Genomic DNA, 13,848 nt, shown 5'->3' with positions numbered 1-13,848 from the left:
TCACTATGCAGAAGCCTTTGATCTGTACGGAGTGGGATCCTGCAGCTAGGGAAATCTGTTGCGCACTGGGACGGATGGTCAAAAAACAGCGTCTTACCGTGTCGGGGTGGATGAAGCTTTCTGTGCTCCCGGAGTCGACCAGGCATGGTGTCTCGTGTCCGTTGATCAGCACCGTTGTTGTCATCGTCTGGAGCGTCCGGGGCCGTGCTTGGTCCAGCGTCATTGAGGCCAGACGTGGTCATAGTGCTTCAGCGTCTTCCTCGAACCCCGTGGAGCCGTCGATGCTGGGGTCCATTGTTGCCGTCCAAGATGGCGGCGGGGTGGACAAAATGGCCACCCCCATGCGTCGCGCAGGGCTGGGGGGTCCCAAGATGGCGGCGCCCCTCCTCCCCTCGTTGTGGCCGGGACACAAAATGGCTGCACCTGCGGGTCGCACATGGGGCGCTGGGGGGGTTGGGGAGCGTTTGGAACGCGCAGCACTCCTTCTTCTCCGGGGACAGCGGCGACCCCCCGGGACCGGCACACAGCCGCGAAATGGCCCTTTTTCCCGCAGCTCTTGCAAATCGCTGCGCGGGCCGGGCAGCGCTGCCGGGGGTGTTTCGCCTGGCCACAGAAATAGCAGCGGGCTCCCCCGGGACGACTTGGCGTCTGAACCGCGCAAGCCTGTGGGGGGGGGGGGGGGTTGTCGCGACGGGGGTCCACGGAGCCCAAGGGGCTGCCGCGCGGTCGGGGCCGTAGGCGCAGGCGTTTCGCGCGGCCACATCTAGTGAGGCTGCAAGGGCCCGTGCCTCTGAGAGTCCTAGTGACTCTTTTTCTAAAAGTCTTTGGCGGATTTGGGGAGAGTTCATACCAGCCACAAACGCATTGCGAATTAACATGTCCGTGTGTTCAATCGCGTTTACCGGCGGGCAGCTGCAGGCCCGTCCCAAAATTAGCAGCGCGGCGTAGAATTCGTCTAGCGATTCTCTGGGACTTTGCCGTCTCGTTGCGAGTTGGTAGCGTGCGTAGATCTGGTTCACTGGGCGAACATAGATGCTCTTTAGTGCTGCGAACGCCGTCTGGAAATCCTCTGCGTCTTCTATGAGAGGGTAAATTTCCGGGCTTACCCTCGAGTGCAGGACCTGTAGTTTCTGGTCTTCTGTGACCCGGCCGGGGGCCGTTCGGAGGTAGGCTTCGAAACAAGTCTGCCAGTGTTTAAAAACTGCTGCTGAGTTCACTGCGTGGGGGCTGATCCTCAGGCATTCCGGGACGATCCTGAGCTCCATAGTCCTTTAAGCACGCTTAATAAATTGTAGCGCACAAAGACTCCCGAGAGACGAATAGAGGTGAAGTCGATGAGGCTTTATTAAGCGTGACTCGTTCCCCGCAGTTCAGCAACAGACTGGAGCTGCGGGGAGAATTCCTGGTTCTTATACTCCGCCTTCAGGGCGGAGCTAGAGATCAACAGCCAACCAGGACCCGGGATCTGTCAGCCAATGACATCACGGCTTCACAGTCCTACATGACCCCTAATGCATACTACCACACTGTTCATACCCGCTGATCAAGAACCTCCATCCTCATTCTACCTATGTCGTTTGTACCTACATGAACCACGACGACTGGATCTGTACCCTCTCACTCCAAGTTTCTCTGCAGCCCAGATGAGCTATCATGAACCAGAGTACCAGGCAGGCAACACGACCTTTGGGATTGTTTATCCTGGTCAGAGACAGTGTCAATGCCCCTAACTATACTATCCCTGATTATGACTACATTTATTTTCTCTTCCCTCACTTGAATGGCTCCCTGCACCACAGTGTTGTGGTCAGTTTGCTCATCCTCCCTGCAGTCTCCATTGCTGTCCTAGAATTTATAGAGCAGAAGGAGACCATTCAGCCCATCGAGTCTGCACTGGCCCTTGGAAAGAGCTCCCCATGCCACCACCTATCACTGCAACCCAGTAACCCCACCAAACCTTTTTGGACACCAAGGGCAATTTATCAGGGTCAAACCACCTAACCTGCACATCTTTGTAGGAAACCGGAGCACTCGGAGGAAACCCACGCAGACACGGGGAGAATGTGCAGACTCCGCACAGATAGTGATCCAAGCCGGGAATCGAACCTGGGACCCTGATGCTGTGAGGCAACTGTGCTAACCACTGTGCTACCGTGCTGTCCACACAGGGAGCAAGAATCTTAAACCTGTTGGGCAGGGTTACAGGCTGAGGCTCCTGCAACCCTACCTCCTGGATCCCTCTACCTGCCTCACTCGCAGCCACACCCTCCTGTCCCTGACCACTAGCCAAATTTAAGTTAGTTATTCTAAGGGGTGTGACTGCCTCCTGGAATACAGTGTCCAGGTATCTCTCCCCCTCCCGGATGTGTCGCAATGTCCAAAACTCAGACTCCAACTCATCAACTCTGAGCCTTAGTTCCTCAAGCAACAAACACTTACCACAGACGTGGTCACTGGGAACCACAATGGGGTTCAGCAGCTCCCACATCATGCGGAAACACCACATCACCTGACTCTCCATCTCTTTTATTTAATTAGTTTTTTTATTTGTTTTTTTTTTTAAACCCTATTTTTTTATTTTCTAAACTACGTTTTCTAAATCTCTCCTTAAGTAATGACTTAGGCCAGGTCTTTGAGATTGGCCAATTAGAATAAGAGTTCCCTGATTAGTGGCCCAATCAGGGAACCCCTTTCTGTGTACATAACAGGGAGAGCCAGATCCTCTGCACTCCTGGTGTAGACAGCAGACAGGTTGTTCAGCTGTTGGGTTTGTAAATAAAAGGAATTCTGGTGACAGTACTTCTGCCTCCGTGGGCGTATTACAGTGGCGACGAGGAAAATGGAACGACCCGAAGAAACCTCGTCAGCAGCTGCCACATATTGAGGGTAAACCACTGACAGGCAAAATGCCTTTATTCGGAAAATTGGACTCTTTTGACCCTGCAGTGGAAGACTGGACCCAATATGTAGAGCAGATGAAGTACTTCTTTAGAGAAAATGATATAATTCCAGATGAAAAGCAACGGGTCATTCGGCTGACCATGTGTGGGCCAGCAGCCTTTGCCATTATGCGCAGTCTCACTTTTCCAGAGACAGCGGTCACAAAAACTTTCCAGGAATTGACAGACTTAGTAGAAAAGTACTATGACCCTAAGCCACCTCTGATCCTGCAAAGGTCCCAGTTTTACTCAGCATTCCGAGACACTGGGGAATCAGTTACAAACTTTTTTACAAGATTAAGGCGATTAGCAGAGGCTTGCGAATTTGGCCTGACGCTAAATGAGATGCTCCGACACCGTTTGGTGTGTGGAATAAATAATTTAGCAATATAGAAACATCTGTTAGCAGAGGCTGAGCTGGATTGCGAACAAGCATTGCAGCTGGCTTCGTCCTTAGAAAAAGCGGCAAGCGGAGCGCATGAGTTACAGGGCACTCCGATGGAGATAGACGCCCGTACCAGTGAAACGGAGTTAAGGGACTACCGCTGGGTGATAGGCAACTGCATAGCCACCCTCAGGAAGAACTCGGGTACTAAGTTAACCAGGCTCACTCGCAGAAGCCCTCCCAAGCAAGGGAAAATTAGGACAGATGGCAGCCCCTGCAGCCTTACGCCTGGTAAAATATTGTAGTTGTTGCCAGAGATCGGAGCCAGAAAGGAGAAATGGAAGCCCCAAACCATCATCTTGGAGAAGGTCACATAGACCGGGGTACAGCATACCCTAGGAGCCCCACCTACCTCCGACGAGGAACAACTAAATTGTGTAATGGTGGTGAAATCAAAACCCATTAAATTATCCATAAGGTTGAATGGACGTCCCACACTGATGGAAGACGACACTGGAGCAGCCGTAGCAGTGATAGGGGAAACAGCATTCAATAAAATTCGCACTGGATCCAACCCTTATTCCTAACCAGGACCTCGGCAAAACTGAGGATATACACAGGGGAACCACTGAGAGTGTTGGGCACAACGCATGTAACTGTGGCTTATGGAGAGCAATTGGTTAGACTGCCTTTAATGGTAGTGAAAAGTGTGGGGCCAAGCTTATTGGTATGAAACTGGCTAAAAGAACAGAGCTTCCATCTTTGTCCCCCTACACCAATTACTAAAAAAGGAGCAAGTCTGGGAGTGGTTCGCTCGCTAAGACAGGGCTTTCAAGAAGATAAAAGAACAGCTTTCCGCAGAGAATGTCTTGGCACACTACAACCCCAGGAAAGAGTTGGTGCTCACGTGCGACGCCTCTCCATATGGCGTTGGTGCAGTTTTGGCACACAGAGGGCAAAATGGACAGGAATGACCTATAGCGTTGGCTTCCAGGTCGCTGGCAGCAGCAGAACGAAAGTACGCCCAAATCGAAAAGGAAGGACTGGCTGTGATCTTCACGGTGAAGAAATTCACTATAATTACAGAAGACAAAGCAATACCACCAACAGCTTCAGCCCGGATCCAACGTTTGGCCCCCTTACTGGTGGCGTACCAGTATCAACTGGAACATTGGCCAAGAACCCGGGTGACAAACGCTGATGCACTTTAGCAGGCTGCAATTACCGGACGCCCCTCCATTAGTACCCAGAATAGAGGAAACGGTAATGACGTTACATTTCCTGGACACCCTTCCAGTGGCCACACAAACATTCGTTTATGGACCCAAAGGGACCCGGTTTTATCAACAATACAACACATGGTGCTACCTGGGAGATGGAAAGACCGGTCCAGGCGGAATTCCACCCTTACTGGGGCAGAAGAGAGCAGATCACCGTGGAAGATGGGATCCTGCTGTGAGGGGCTTGAGTAATAGTTCCAAGTCAAGGCCGTCGAGCCATACTGACTAAACTACATCATGGGCACCCTGGAGTCTCAAACATGAAGATGCTGGCCAGGAGCTATGTCTGGTGGCCGGGCCTGGACACAGACATAGAGGCATTGGTAGGTCGGTGCCAAGAATGCCAACAAGGGCAGAAGGTGCCACCGCTGCACCCATGGGAATGGCCAGGTAGACCATGATCGTGACTTCATGTCGATTTTGCAGGCCCGTTTATGGGTTCAATGTTTTTTATAATAGTAGCCCCCCTTTCCAAATGGCTGGACGTCTACAAAATTAACTCTGCAAATTCAATAACTACCATTGAAAAAATTCGCACCTCGTTCACAACTCATGGTATCCCGGAGGTGATAGTTTCGGATAATGGATCGGTTGTCACCGGCCAGGAAAATTTATGAAGTCGAATGGCATTCGGCACATTAAGGGCGGCACCATACCACCCGGCATCGAATGGTTTGGCGGAGGGAGCCGCCCAGGCCTTAAAAATCGGGTTGAAGAAACAGTCAGCAGCATCATTGGACACCAAATTAGCTATTTGACGACAGAACAACCCCACACGCCACAACGGGAATAGCACCAGCGGAGCTACTCATGGGCAGATGACTCCGAACCCGGCTGAGTCTACTATTCCCGAATTTAGGTGGCAGAATAGAGCAACATCAAGAGGCCCAACGCAGGGGTCACGACAACACTCGCCGAGAAAGGCAGTTCAACGCGGGTGAAAATGTATGGGTCAGAAATTATGCGAATGGCCCCACATGGGGAGCAGGAACATCAAGGCCAGGACAGGACATGTGTCGTATGAGAAAACATGTAATAAAGAAACACCTGGACCGGGTGTGAGCCTCAGATTTGTTTCTTCCTCCGCAGCTGACTCAGACCAGCAGACCAAGGACCGTGGAGAGTCCTCCCCGACAAACTATTCACGTCCCTCCTACATCATTGGTGAGGACATCGGACTCGGATATGGACACCGTGGATGATGCCGCAGCTGTACCCCTGCTGCCGGAGGAAAGGGGCGAACCGCCCCTCAGGTGCTCACATCGGAAAAGCCGGGCACCTAGCCATTATACCCACCCCCCGCCACTACGCTGGAGGCCGAAGTGGAGGAGCCGGACCCGGCGCAAAAACGAAGCAGGAGACCATGAGTCACGAGGACCATTGGGGCTCTTCGGAATTTGGGGGGGGGAGGGGGGGAGTGGTATAATGACTCAGGCCAGGCCTTTGAGATTGGCCAATTAGAATGCAAGTTCCCTGATTAGTGGCCCAATCAGGGAACCCCTTTCTGTGTATATAACAGGGAGTGCCAGATCCTCTGCACTCCCGGTGTAGACAGCAGACTGAATGGTCATGGTTGTTCAGCTGTTGGGTTTGTAAATAAAAGGAATTCTGGTGACGGGACCTCTGCCTCCGTGGTCTTATTACACCTTATTGCCTCTGTCTGAAAGCAATTTATAAACTGTAATAAAGTGGGTTTTTTAATTTAACAGTTTCCCTATCAGCCAATCAAATCACAGCCTTCCTGTGATGGCACTTTGTTTTTTTCCCAGTTGGAATTCTGTCAGTTTCAGTGAGAGAGATAATGCTTCCTCACCTTCCCAAGTTGCAATCTGCTTGTTTACCAGTCAGCTGTTCTTCTCTCCCCTGCGCTGTCTGGAACTTCTCTCTCCGACTCAGCTCCCTGGCGACTTGCCGGTCAGTTTTCTCCCTTGTAGCCTCAGCTGCCAGTTTCACCTTCACCCAGATCCACCCAACTCCCCATTTTCACCCCAACCCCAAAATGCACTCTCACTCAGCCAAAGCAGCACTCGCAATGCAATGACTTCATTCATCCAATAACTCCTGTTATTCAATCAGCACTACAAACATCCTGGGGGTTATCATTGGTCAGAAAATGAACTTGACCAGCCATTTATGGACTGCGGTTACCAGAGCAGGTCAAAGGCTGAGAACACTGTGGCGAATAACTCAATTTCTGACCCCCCAAAAGACTATCCACCATCTACAAGGCACAAGTCAGGAGTGTGATAGAATACTCCCCACTTGCCTGGATGAGTGCAGCTCCAACAACACACAAGAAGCTCGGCACCATCCAGGACAAAGCAGCCCCGTTTAATTGCTCCCCTTTCCACAAACATTTACTCCCTCAACCACCGACGAACAGTGGCAGCCATGCGTACCATCTAAAAGACGCACTGCAGGAACTCATCAAGGCACCTTCAACAGCACCTTCCAAATCAATGACCACTAGCAATTAGAAGGACAAGGAAAGGAGTTACTTGGGAACACCGCCATCTGGAGGTTCCCCTCCAAGTCACTCACCATTTTGACTTGAAAATATATCACCGTTCTTTCACTGTAGCTGGGTCAAAATCCTGCAAGTCCTTCCCCAACAGCACAGTGGGTGCACCTTCACCACATGGGACTGCAGTGGTTCAAGAAGGCAGCTCACCACCACCTTCTCAAAGACAATTAGGGATGGGCTAGTCAGCAAAGCCACGTCCCCATGAAGGAATAAACACAACCTTGAGGCCAGCCAAGGGTTATCAGAGTAAATAAAGCAACAGTTCCTTGACAAGATCCCATGTAAAGTTAGTGAAATGGTAGCTCCTGAAAACTTACCTGGCATTTCCGTCTGTGGATTACTCATCATTGAAATGAAGTTACATTTTTACAGCACCCTCCCTGATCTCCATCAGTCTTAAAATTAACTCATTATCCCAATGACCTATCCTCATGTCCAGTTATTTATTAAATTCTGGCACAGTTGCTTCCATTGACAAAATGAAAGGAATCTGGCATGTTATATCACATTACATTAATAGGTACCTTTAATGGAGTATATTTGAAAAGTGCCTTTTCCTGACCCGATTGAGTTGGTAGCTTCACAGGTATAGTTTCCGTTCATCAATATAGTCTCAGCCTTTATGAATACAGTTTTGGTATTGGTCTCCATTCCTTCGGGTAACCTTGGGAGAGCCAAACATGCACATTTAATAAATGCCCTGGTGACCAAACCCAGTTGGCTAATATTAGCTCTGAGCTCCATAGAGCTGCCAGCTCATTATGTGCTCCTCCAGATTGTACCTACCACTAGCGTGACTGTGAAGGGATGTCAGGTGTATAATGGGGCATGAGTGACATACATTTTATAAATGAGTTAAGGACTAATGTTCTGAGTAGGCACTGGAAGTCCAACAGCATCAGCATCAGGCTGATCACATATCAAGTACAGTCACTAGAGTTTAGTGTTGCACTCCACGAATGTGAGAATTATTAAGAGGGGAAGAACAGCTTTTAAAATGAACAGTTGGTGGTGGGTGCTCAGAATCAGCTGAATGGACAGAAAGACAAATGTGGGTTTGGTCAAAAGCAGAAGTTCAACAATCAAAAGGGTTTCTAAAAACAGTTGGCACCAGAAAGATAATCGAGTTTGGAGTATTGGAAATGAAGAGCTGATAATGTTGCAAAAATTGAAGGAGAAATGGAGGATAAATGAAAAAAGAGGAAGAAGAAGAACCAGGGCAGTGGATCATATTGAGATGAAGACTGTGGAAGGAATGATGAAAACGGGAGAATAAGGAAGAGTATGTCGACGACCCTGCTGAGGAGAGTGTGACATTGAACAAGAAACAAAGATAAGATTGGTCACCCCAATCTTATATTGCATGTTTTCCATTATCGCCCAAAGGAAAAATTGGTCCAAAGATTTCTGGTGCTTAATATCATACAGCGAACCACCGTAATGGTTGTCTATTAGACATTTCCCTGCACTCGGGGCATCTTTATAGCTGACCTGCTGGACACCTTAGCCAGCTCTATCTCATCTTGGCTGCTCAGCACGCTGTGCACACGGCTGCATTGTAGACACAGATTGTCCATATTAATGACATATGTTGACGACGTGTGTGAGCGGGTGAGGGAAGCCATTCGGGGACACATAAGGATCAATGATACAGGTGAGATTTTGGCAGGCGTGGTGTGGGAGGCACTGAAGGCGGTTATCGGGGGGAACTCATTTTGATTCGGGCCCACAAGGAGAAGGCTGAACGGGCGGAGTTTGACAGGCTGGGAGGCGAACTTTTACAGGTGGACAGGAGGTGCGCGGAGTCTCTGGATGAGGAGCTTTTGAAGGAGCGTCAGAGACTGCAAATGGAATTTGGGCTCCAGTCCACAGGTAAGGCGGAGGGGCAGCTGAGGAGGGTGAAGGGGGCGGTGTATGAATATGGGGAAAACGCCAGCAGGATGTTGGCGCAGCAGCTGAGGAAGCGGCGAGAGAAATTGGGAAAGTAATGAAATGAAATGAAAATCGCTTATTGTCACGAGTAGGCTTCAATGAAGTTACTGTGAAAAGCCCCTAGTCGCCACATTCCAGCGCCTGTTCGGGGAGGCTGGTACGGGAATTGAACCGTGCTGCTGGCCTGCCTTGGTCTGCTTTAAAAGCCAGCGATTTAGCCCAGTGAGCTAAACCAGCCCCTATATGAAGTTACTGTGAAAAGCCCCTAGTCGCCACATTCCGGCGCCTGTTCAGGGAGGCTGATACGGGAATTGAACCGTGCTGCTGGCCTGCCTTGGTCTGCTTTCAAAGCCAGCGATTTAGCCCTGTGCTAAACAGTACAGTACAGTGGTGGATCCGGCAGGGGTGAATGATGTGTTTCGGGAATTTTATAGTAGACTATGCAAATCGGAATCTCCAGCCGGGGAGGAGGGTATGAAGTGATTCCTGGGGGGTGGGGGGGGATTGATGAGGAGTTGGTGGAAGGCCCAATCGGGCTTAGGGAGATTATAGATGGATTGGGGACGATACAATCAGGTAAGGCTCTGGGACCTGATGGATACCTGGTCGAGTTCTACAAAGTGTTTTCTGGACTGCTGGGGCCACTCCTGGTAAAGGCTTTTGATGAGTCCAAGGAGCTGGGAGTGCTCCCCCCAACGTTATCGCAGGCATCGATTTCACTTATTCTGAAGTGGGATAAGGATCCAGAGAACTGTGGATCGTATAGGCCAATCTCCCTTTTAAATGTGGATTTGAAATTGCTGGCAAAGATCTTGGCCATGCGCATAGAGGATTGTGTCCCAGAGGTGATAGGGGAGGAGCAGACAGGGTTTGTGAAGGGACGTCACCTGACGTCCAACATTAGATGGCTCTTAAATGTGATAATGATGCCAGCGGAGGGGCGCGATGTCGAGGTGGTGGTAGCCATTGATGCAGAAAAGGCCTTTGATCGGGTCGAGTGGAAATACCTGTGGGCTATCCTGGGAAGGTTTGGGTTCAGGCAGGGATTCGTTGACTGGGTCCGGCTATTATAACAGGCACTGGTGGCGAATGTAAGGACCAACCGAGTCTGGTCAGAATATTTTAGTTTGTGCAGAGGGACAAGACAGGGGTGTCCACTCTCCCCACTACTGTTTACCCTGGCTATAGAGCCCTTGGCAATGGCGCTTAGGTCATCAAACATCTAACGGGGGATAGAGAGAGAGTGGGGGGGGGGGTGGTGGAGCTTCACTCTACATGGACGACTTGCTCCTTTACATAACAGATCCATTGGGGGGGGGATGGCTGGGATTATGGAAATATTGGAGGAATTTGGTCGGTTCTCGGGCTACAAATTAAGCATGGGTAAGAGTGAGGTGTTCGCGATGCAGGCATGGGGCAGGAGGGGAGACTGAGGGAGTTGCTGATAAAAGTGGTGGGAAGGAGATTTAGGTACCTGGGGATTCAGGGGGCAAGGGACTGGAGTCAGCTCCATAAATTAAATTTGGGCAGGGCGGTTGAGCAAATAAAAGGGGACCTCCGCAGGGGAAGATGAACACAGTGATCTCGGGTTTTGTATGGGTTGGCAAGGCCCCAAGGGTGAGGAAGGACCTTTTGGAATGGGGGCATGGGATGTGGGGCTTGGCCCTTCTGAATTTTATTAATTATTACTGGGTGACGAATATATCAATGGTTAGGAAGTGGGTAGTCGGGGAAGAGGTCGGTGTGGACCGAGTGGAGGCGGCATCCTGTAAGGGTAAGAGTTTGGAGGCTTTGTTATCGGCACCTCTGCCGTTCCTGCCGGCTTGGTACTCCACAAGCCCAGTGGTAGTGGCAGCCCTGAGGGTATGGGGGCAATGGAGGCAGCACACGAGACTGGAGGGGGCATCGTGTGGTCACCGATCTGTGACAACCACCGTTGTATTCCGGGGTGGCTGGATGGGGGCTTTAGGAGGTGACAGTGGACAGGGATTGAGAGATTTGGTGATCGCTTCATTGTAGAGGGTTTTGCGAGCCTGGAGAGATTAGAGGAGGAGTTGGAGTTGCCGGGTTGGAACGGATTTCGGTACCTACAGGTACGGGACTTTGTCCGGAGGCAGGTTGCAAGCTTCCCTCGCCTCCCTCTAAGGGGACTGCAGGTTAAGATGATGTCAAAAACAGGGGTTGGGGAGGGGAGGGTCTCGGAAATAGATAGGGAATTGATGGAGTGGGAAGGGGTCCCAATTGGGGAGGTGAAGAGGAAGTGGGAGGAAGAGTTGGGAGGGGAGTTGTAAGTCGGAATATGGGAAAAGGCCTTGTGGAGAGTCAATTCATCCTCATTGTGTGCCAGGCTTAGCCTGATCCAGTTCTAGATGGTCCATAGGGATCATATGACTGTGGCCCAGGTGAGTAGGTTGTTTGAGGAGGTGGAGGACAGGTGTGGGCGGTGTGGGGAAAGCTGGCGAATCACGTACACATGTTTTGGGCGTGTCCGAAGCAGAGGGGATTTTGCGAGAGATTCTCAGATGTCATGTCAGAGGTCCTGGAAGGGAGGGTGACTCCGAGTCCAGCGGTGGCAATATTTGGGGTGTCGGAGGATCCGGGAGCCAAGGCGGGGGAGAAAGGCCGACGTTTTGGCCTTTGCCTCCCTGGTGGCCCGGAGATGGGCTTTGCTGGGATGGAGGGACTCGGAGCCTCCAAAATCAGGGGTGTGGGTCAGTGACATGGCAGGGTGGGGTCAGCGACATGGCAGGGTGGGGTCAGCGACATGGCAGGGTGGGGTCAGCGACATGGCAGGGTTTCTCAGGCTGGAGAAGATTAAGTTTGCCTTAAAAGGTTCAATTCAGGGGTTCGTTCGGAGGTGACAGCCGTTCATCGACTTCTTAAAGGAAAATTGGCCGTCAGCAGAAAGGGGGGTGGGGGTGGGGGGGAGGTAAAGGGAGGCATGACGTTGTAGAATAAGGATAGGGAATCTAACATACGGGCAGTCAGGAGGTAGGGTGGGGGGGGGGCAGGGGGGAGTTGGGTATGTTATTGCGATGTTGTTGCGTGTGTCAGACCGCTCTGTTGTTTACAATGTTTCAATGTTAAAGTTAGAAATGCTTCAATAAAATGTTTTCTAAAAAAAAAGACATCCGTTTCCTCCATCATCTCATTTATTATTATTGCCTGTGTGCTAAGATTACACTTAAAATATCTTCTATGTCTCCATCCGTGCTGCTTTGTCCCACAGAGCAGATTTATTCTGAATGTTGGCTCTAGTGACCAGGCATATAAAAACAGAGAGAGTGCGAGATAAACTCAGCAGGTCTGGCAGCATTGGTGGAGAAAGAAACAGGGTTAATGTTTTGAGTCCATTTGACTCCTCCTCAGAGCTAAAGAGGGGCAGAAATGTTCTGGAATTTATAGTACGAGAAGGATGCGGAGAAGGTGGAGTAGAACAGGGAAAGCTCAGAGGTAATGAAAGATGTTATGGACACAAGAAAAAGTGAGTATTACTGGTAGTATTGAGGATAGTGCTCATTGTGGCATTTTAAAAAACTATTCATTCATGGGACACTGGTATCGCAGGCTGTTCCAGCATTTATTGCCCATCCCTAATTGCCCGAGTGTGCAGTTAAGAGTCAACAACATTGCTGTGGGTCTGGAGTCATATATAGGCCGGACCGGTAAGAACGGCAGATTTCCTTCCCGAGAGGACATTAGTGAACCCCATGGGTTTTTACGACATTTGAAAGTGGTTTCATGGTAATTCCATGATTTTTATTGAATTCAAATTTCACCATCTGCAGTGGAGGGATTTAAACCTGGATCCCCAGAACATTACTCTGGTCTCTGGTTGACTCGTGCAGTGACAATACCATTATGCCACCATCTCCCCACTTATCATGAAGATAAGATAGAACGTGTGAACAGGAAAACAAATCTCAAGCCTAGTGAAAGCAAAACTAAAGGAAAAATGATAGATGACCCTGTGGTTGGGTGGGGGATGTGGAGGTGATTGCATTGTGCCAGTAACCAACCAGAACTCTGCTCACCAAGTCACTAACTGACTAAGGGAAATCAACCCTCGAGGTACAAATGTTTTTTTTGGTTTTGTTGTATTTTGCAGCTGATTCATTCTGTTGGGCTGAAAGTGGTCGTTTTGATTTATTGTTTTTTTTTCAGAAATCCAAGTAGTTAAGCAGAACATTTGAATTGTGTTTGTTTTATATTCAAATTCAGTTGATGTTTCTGCATGTTAATATGCAATCTGATGATGGTGAGTTTAGGAAATGACCTCTTTCTGCCCTGCCAATCTATATCCTCCTGACAACGGCTTCGAGATTCTCTACTTGTATTTTCTAAGCAACATGGAGAAATACATCCAGCATCAGTCAGCGAAGATTCATCTCAAATACCCTTGTGTGTCTGACATATTCACAAATGACGCCCTGAAAACCGACATGAAGATGAATATTGTATGAATTGTTCTATTTTACCTGTTTGATATGCAGATCACAACCGCTGTGAATGCGTCTGAGCCATTCATTATCTTTACAGATTTCAAAATATACACTATGAAATTATTAATAAATTAAGCATATATTTACCATTGCCAACTGTAGTTTGTTGCTGGAGGATTGGCTTTCACGTCACATGTGAGGCTAAAACCCCCGTTCCAATCAGAACGTGCTATGGTCACTAGTGGTGGATCTACAGAGGAAACAGTGTTCATGTGGTCAGTGCCTCCAGAATTGAAGAGAATTCAATTCTGCACATTAATACAGTGCCTACCATGGCAAGAAACAA

General features: G+C 49.6%; 1 protein-coding gene across 1 annotated transcript in view; it reads right to left on the bottom strand.

Annotated features, from left to right (window-relative positions):
- Nucleotides 1-13,848, bottom strand: part of LOC140386568 (nectin-1-like) — a 52,075-nt gene that overhangs the window by 20,226 nt on the left and 18,001 nt on the right. Inside the window, exons 4-5 of the mRNA XM_072468998.1 lie at nt 13,650-13,752; nt 7,653-7,792 (exon numbers count right to left, since the gene is read on the bottom strand). Of these exons, the coding sequence (XP_072325099.1) occupies nt 7,653-7,792; nt 13,650-13,752 (243 nt within the window). The remainder of the gene's footprint in view (nt 1-7,652; nt 7,793-13,649; nt 13,753-13,848) is intronic.

This window comes from Scyliorhinus torazame, chromosome 12, assembly GCF_047496885.1.
Source record: "Scyliorhinus torazame isolate Kashiwa2021f chromosome 12, sScyTor2.1, whole genome shotgun sequence".
NCBI classification, from domain to species: Eukaryota; Metazoa; Chordata; class Chondrichthyes; order Carcharhiniformes; family Scyliorhinidae; genus Scyliorhinus; species Scyliorhinus torazame.
The sequence above is the reverse complement of the archived record's forward strand: the minus strand, read 5'-3'. Positions and strand labels throughout refer to the sequence as shown.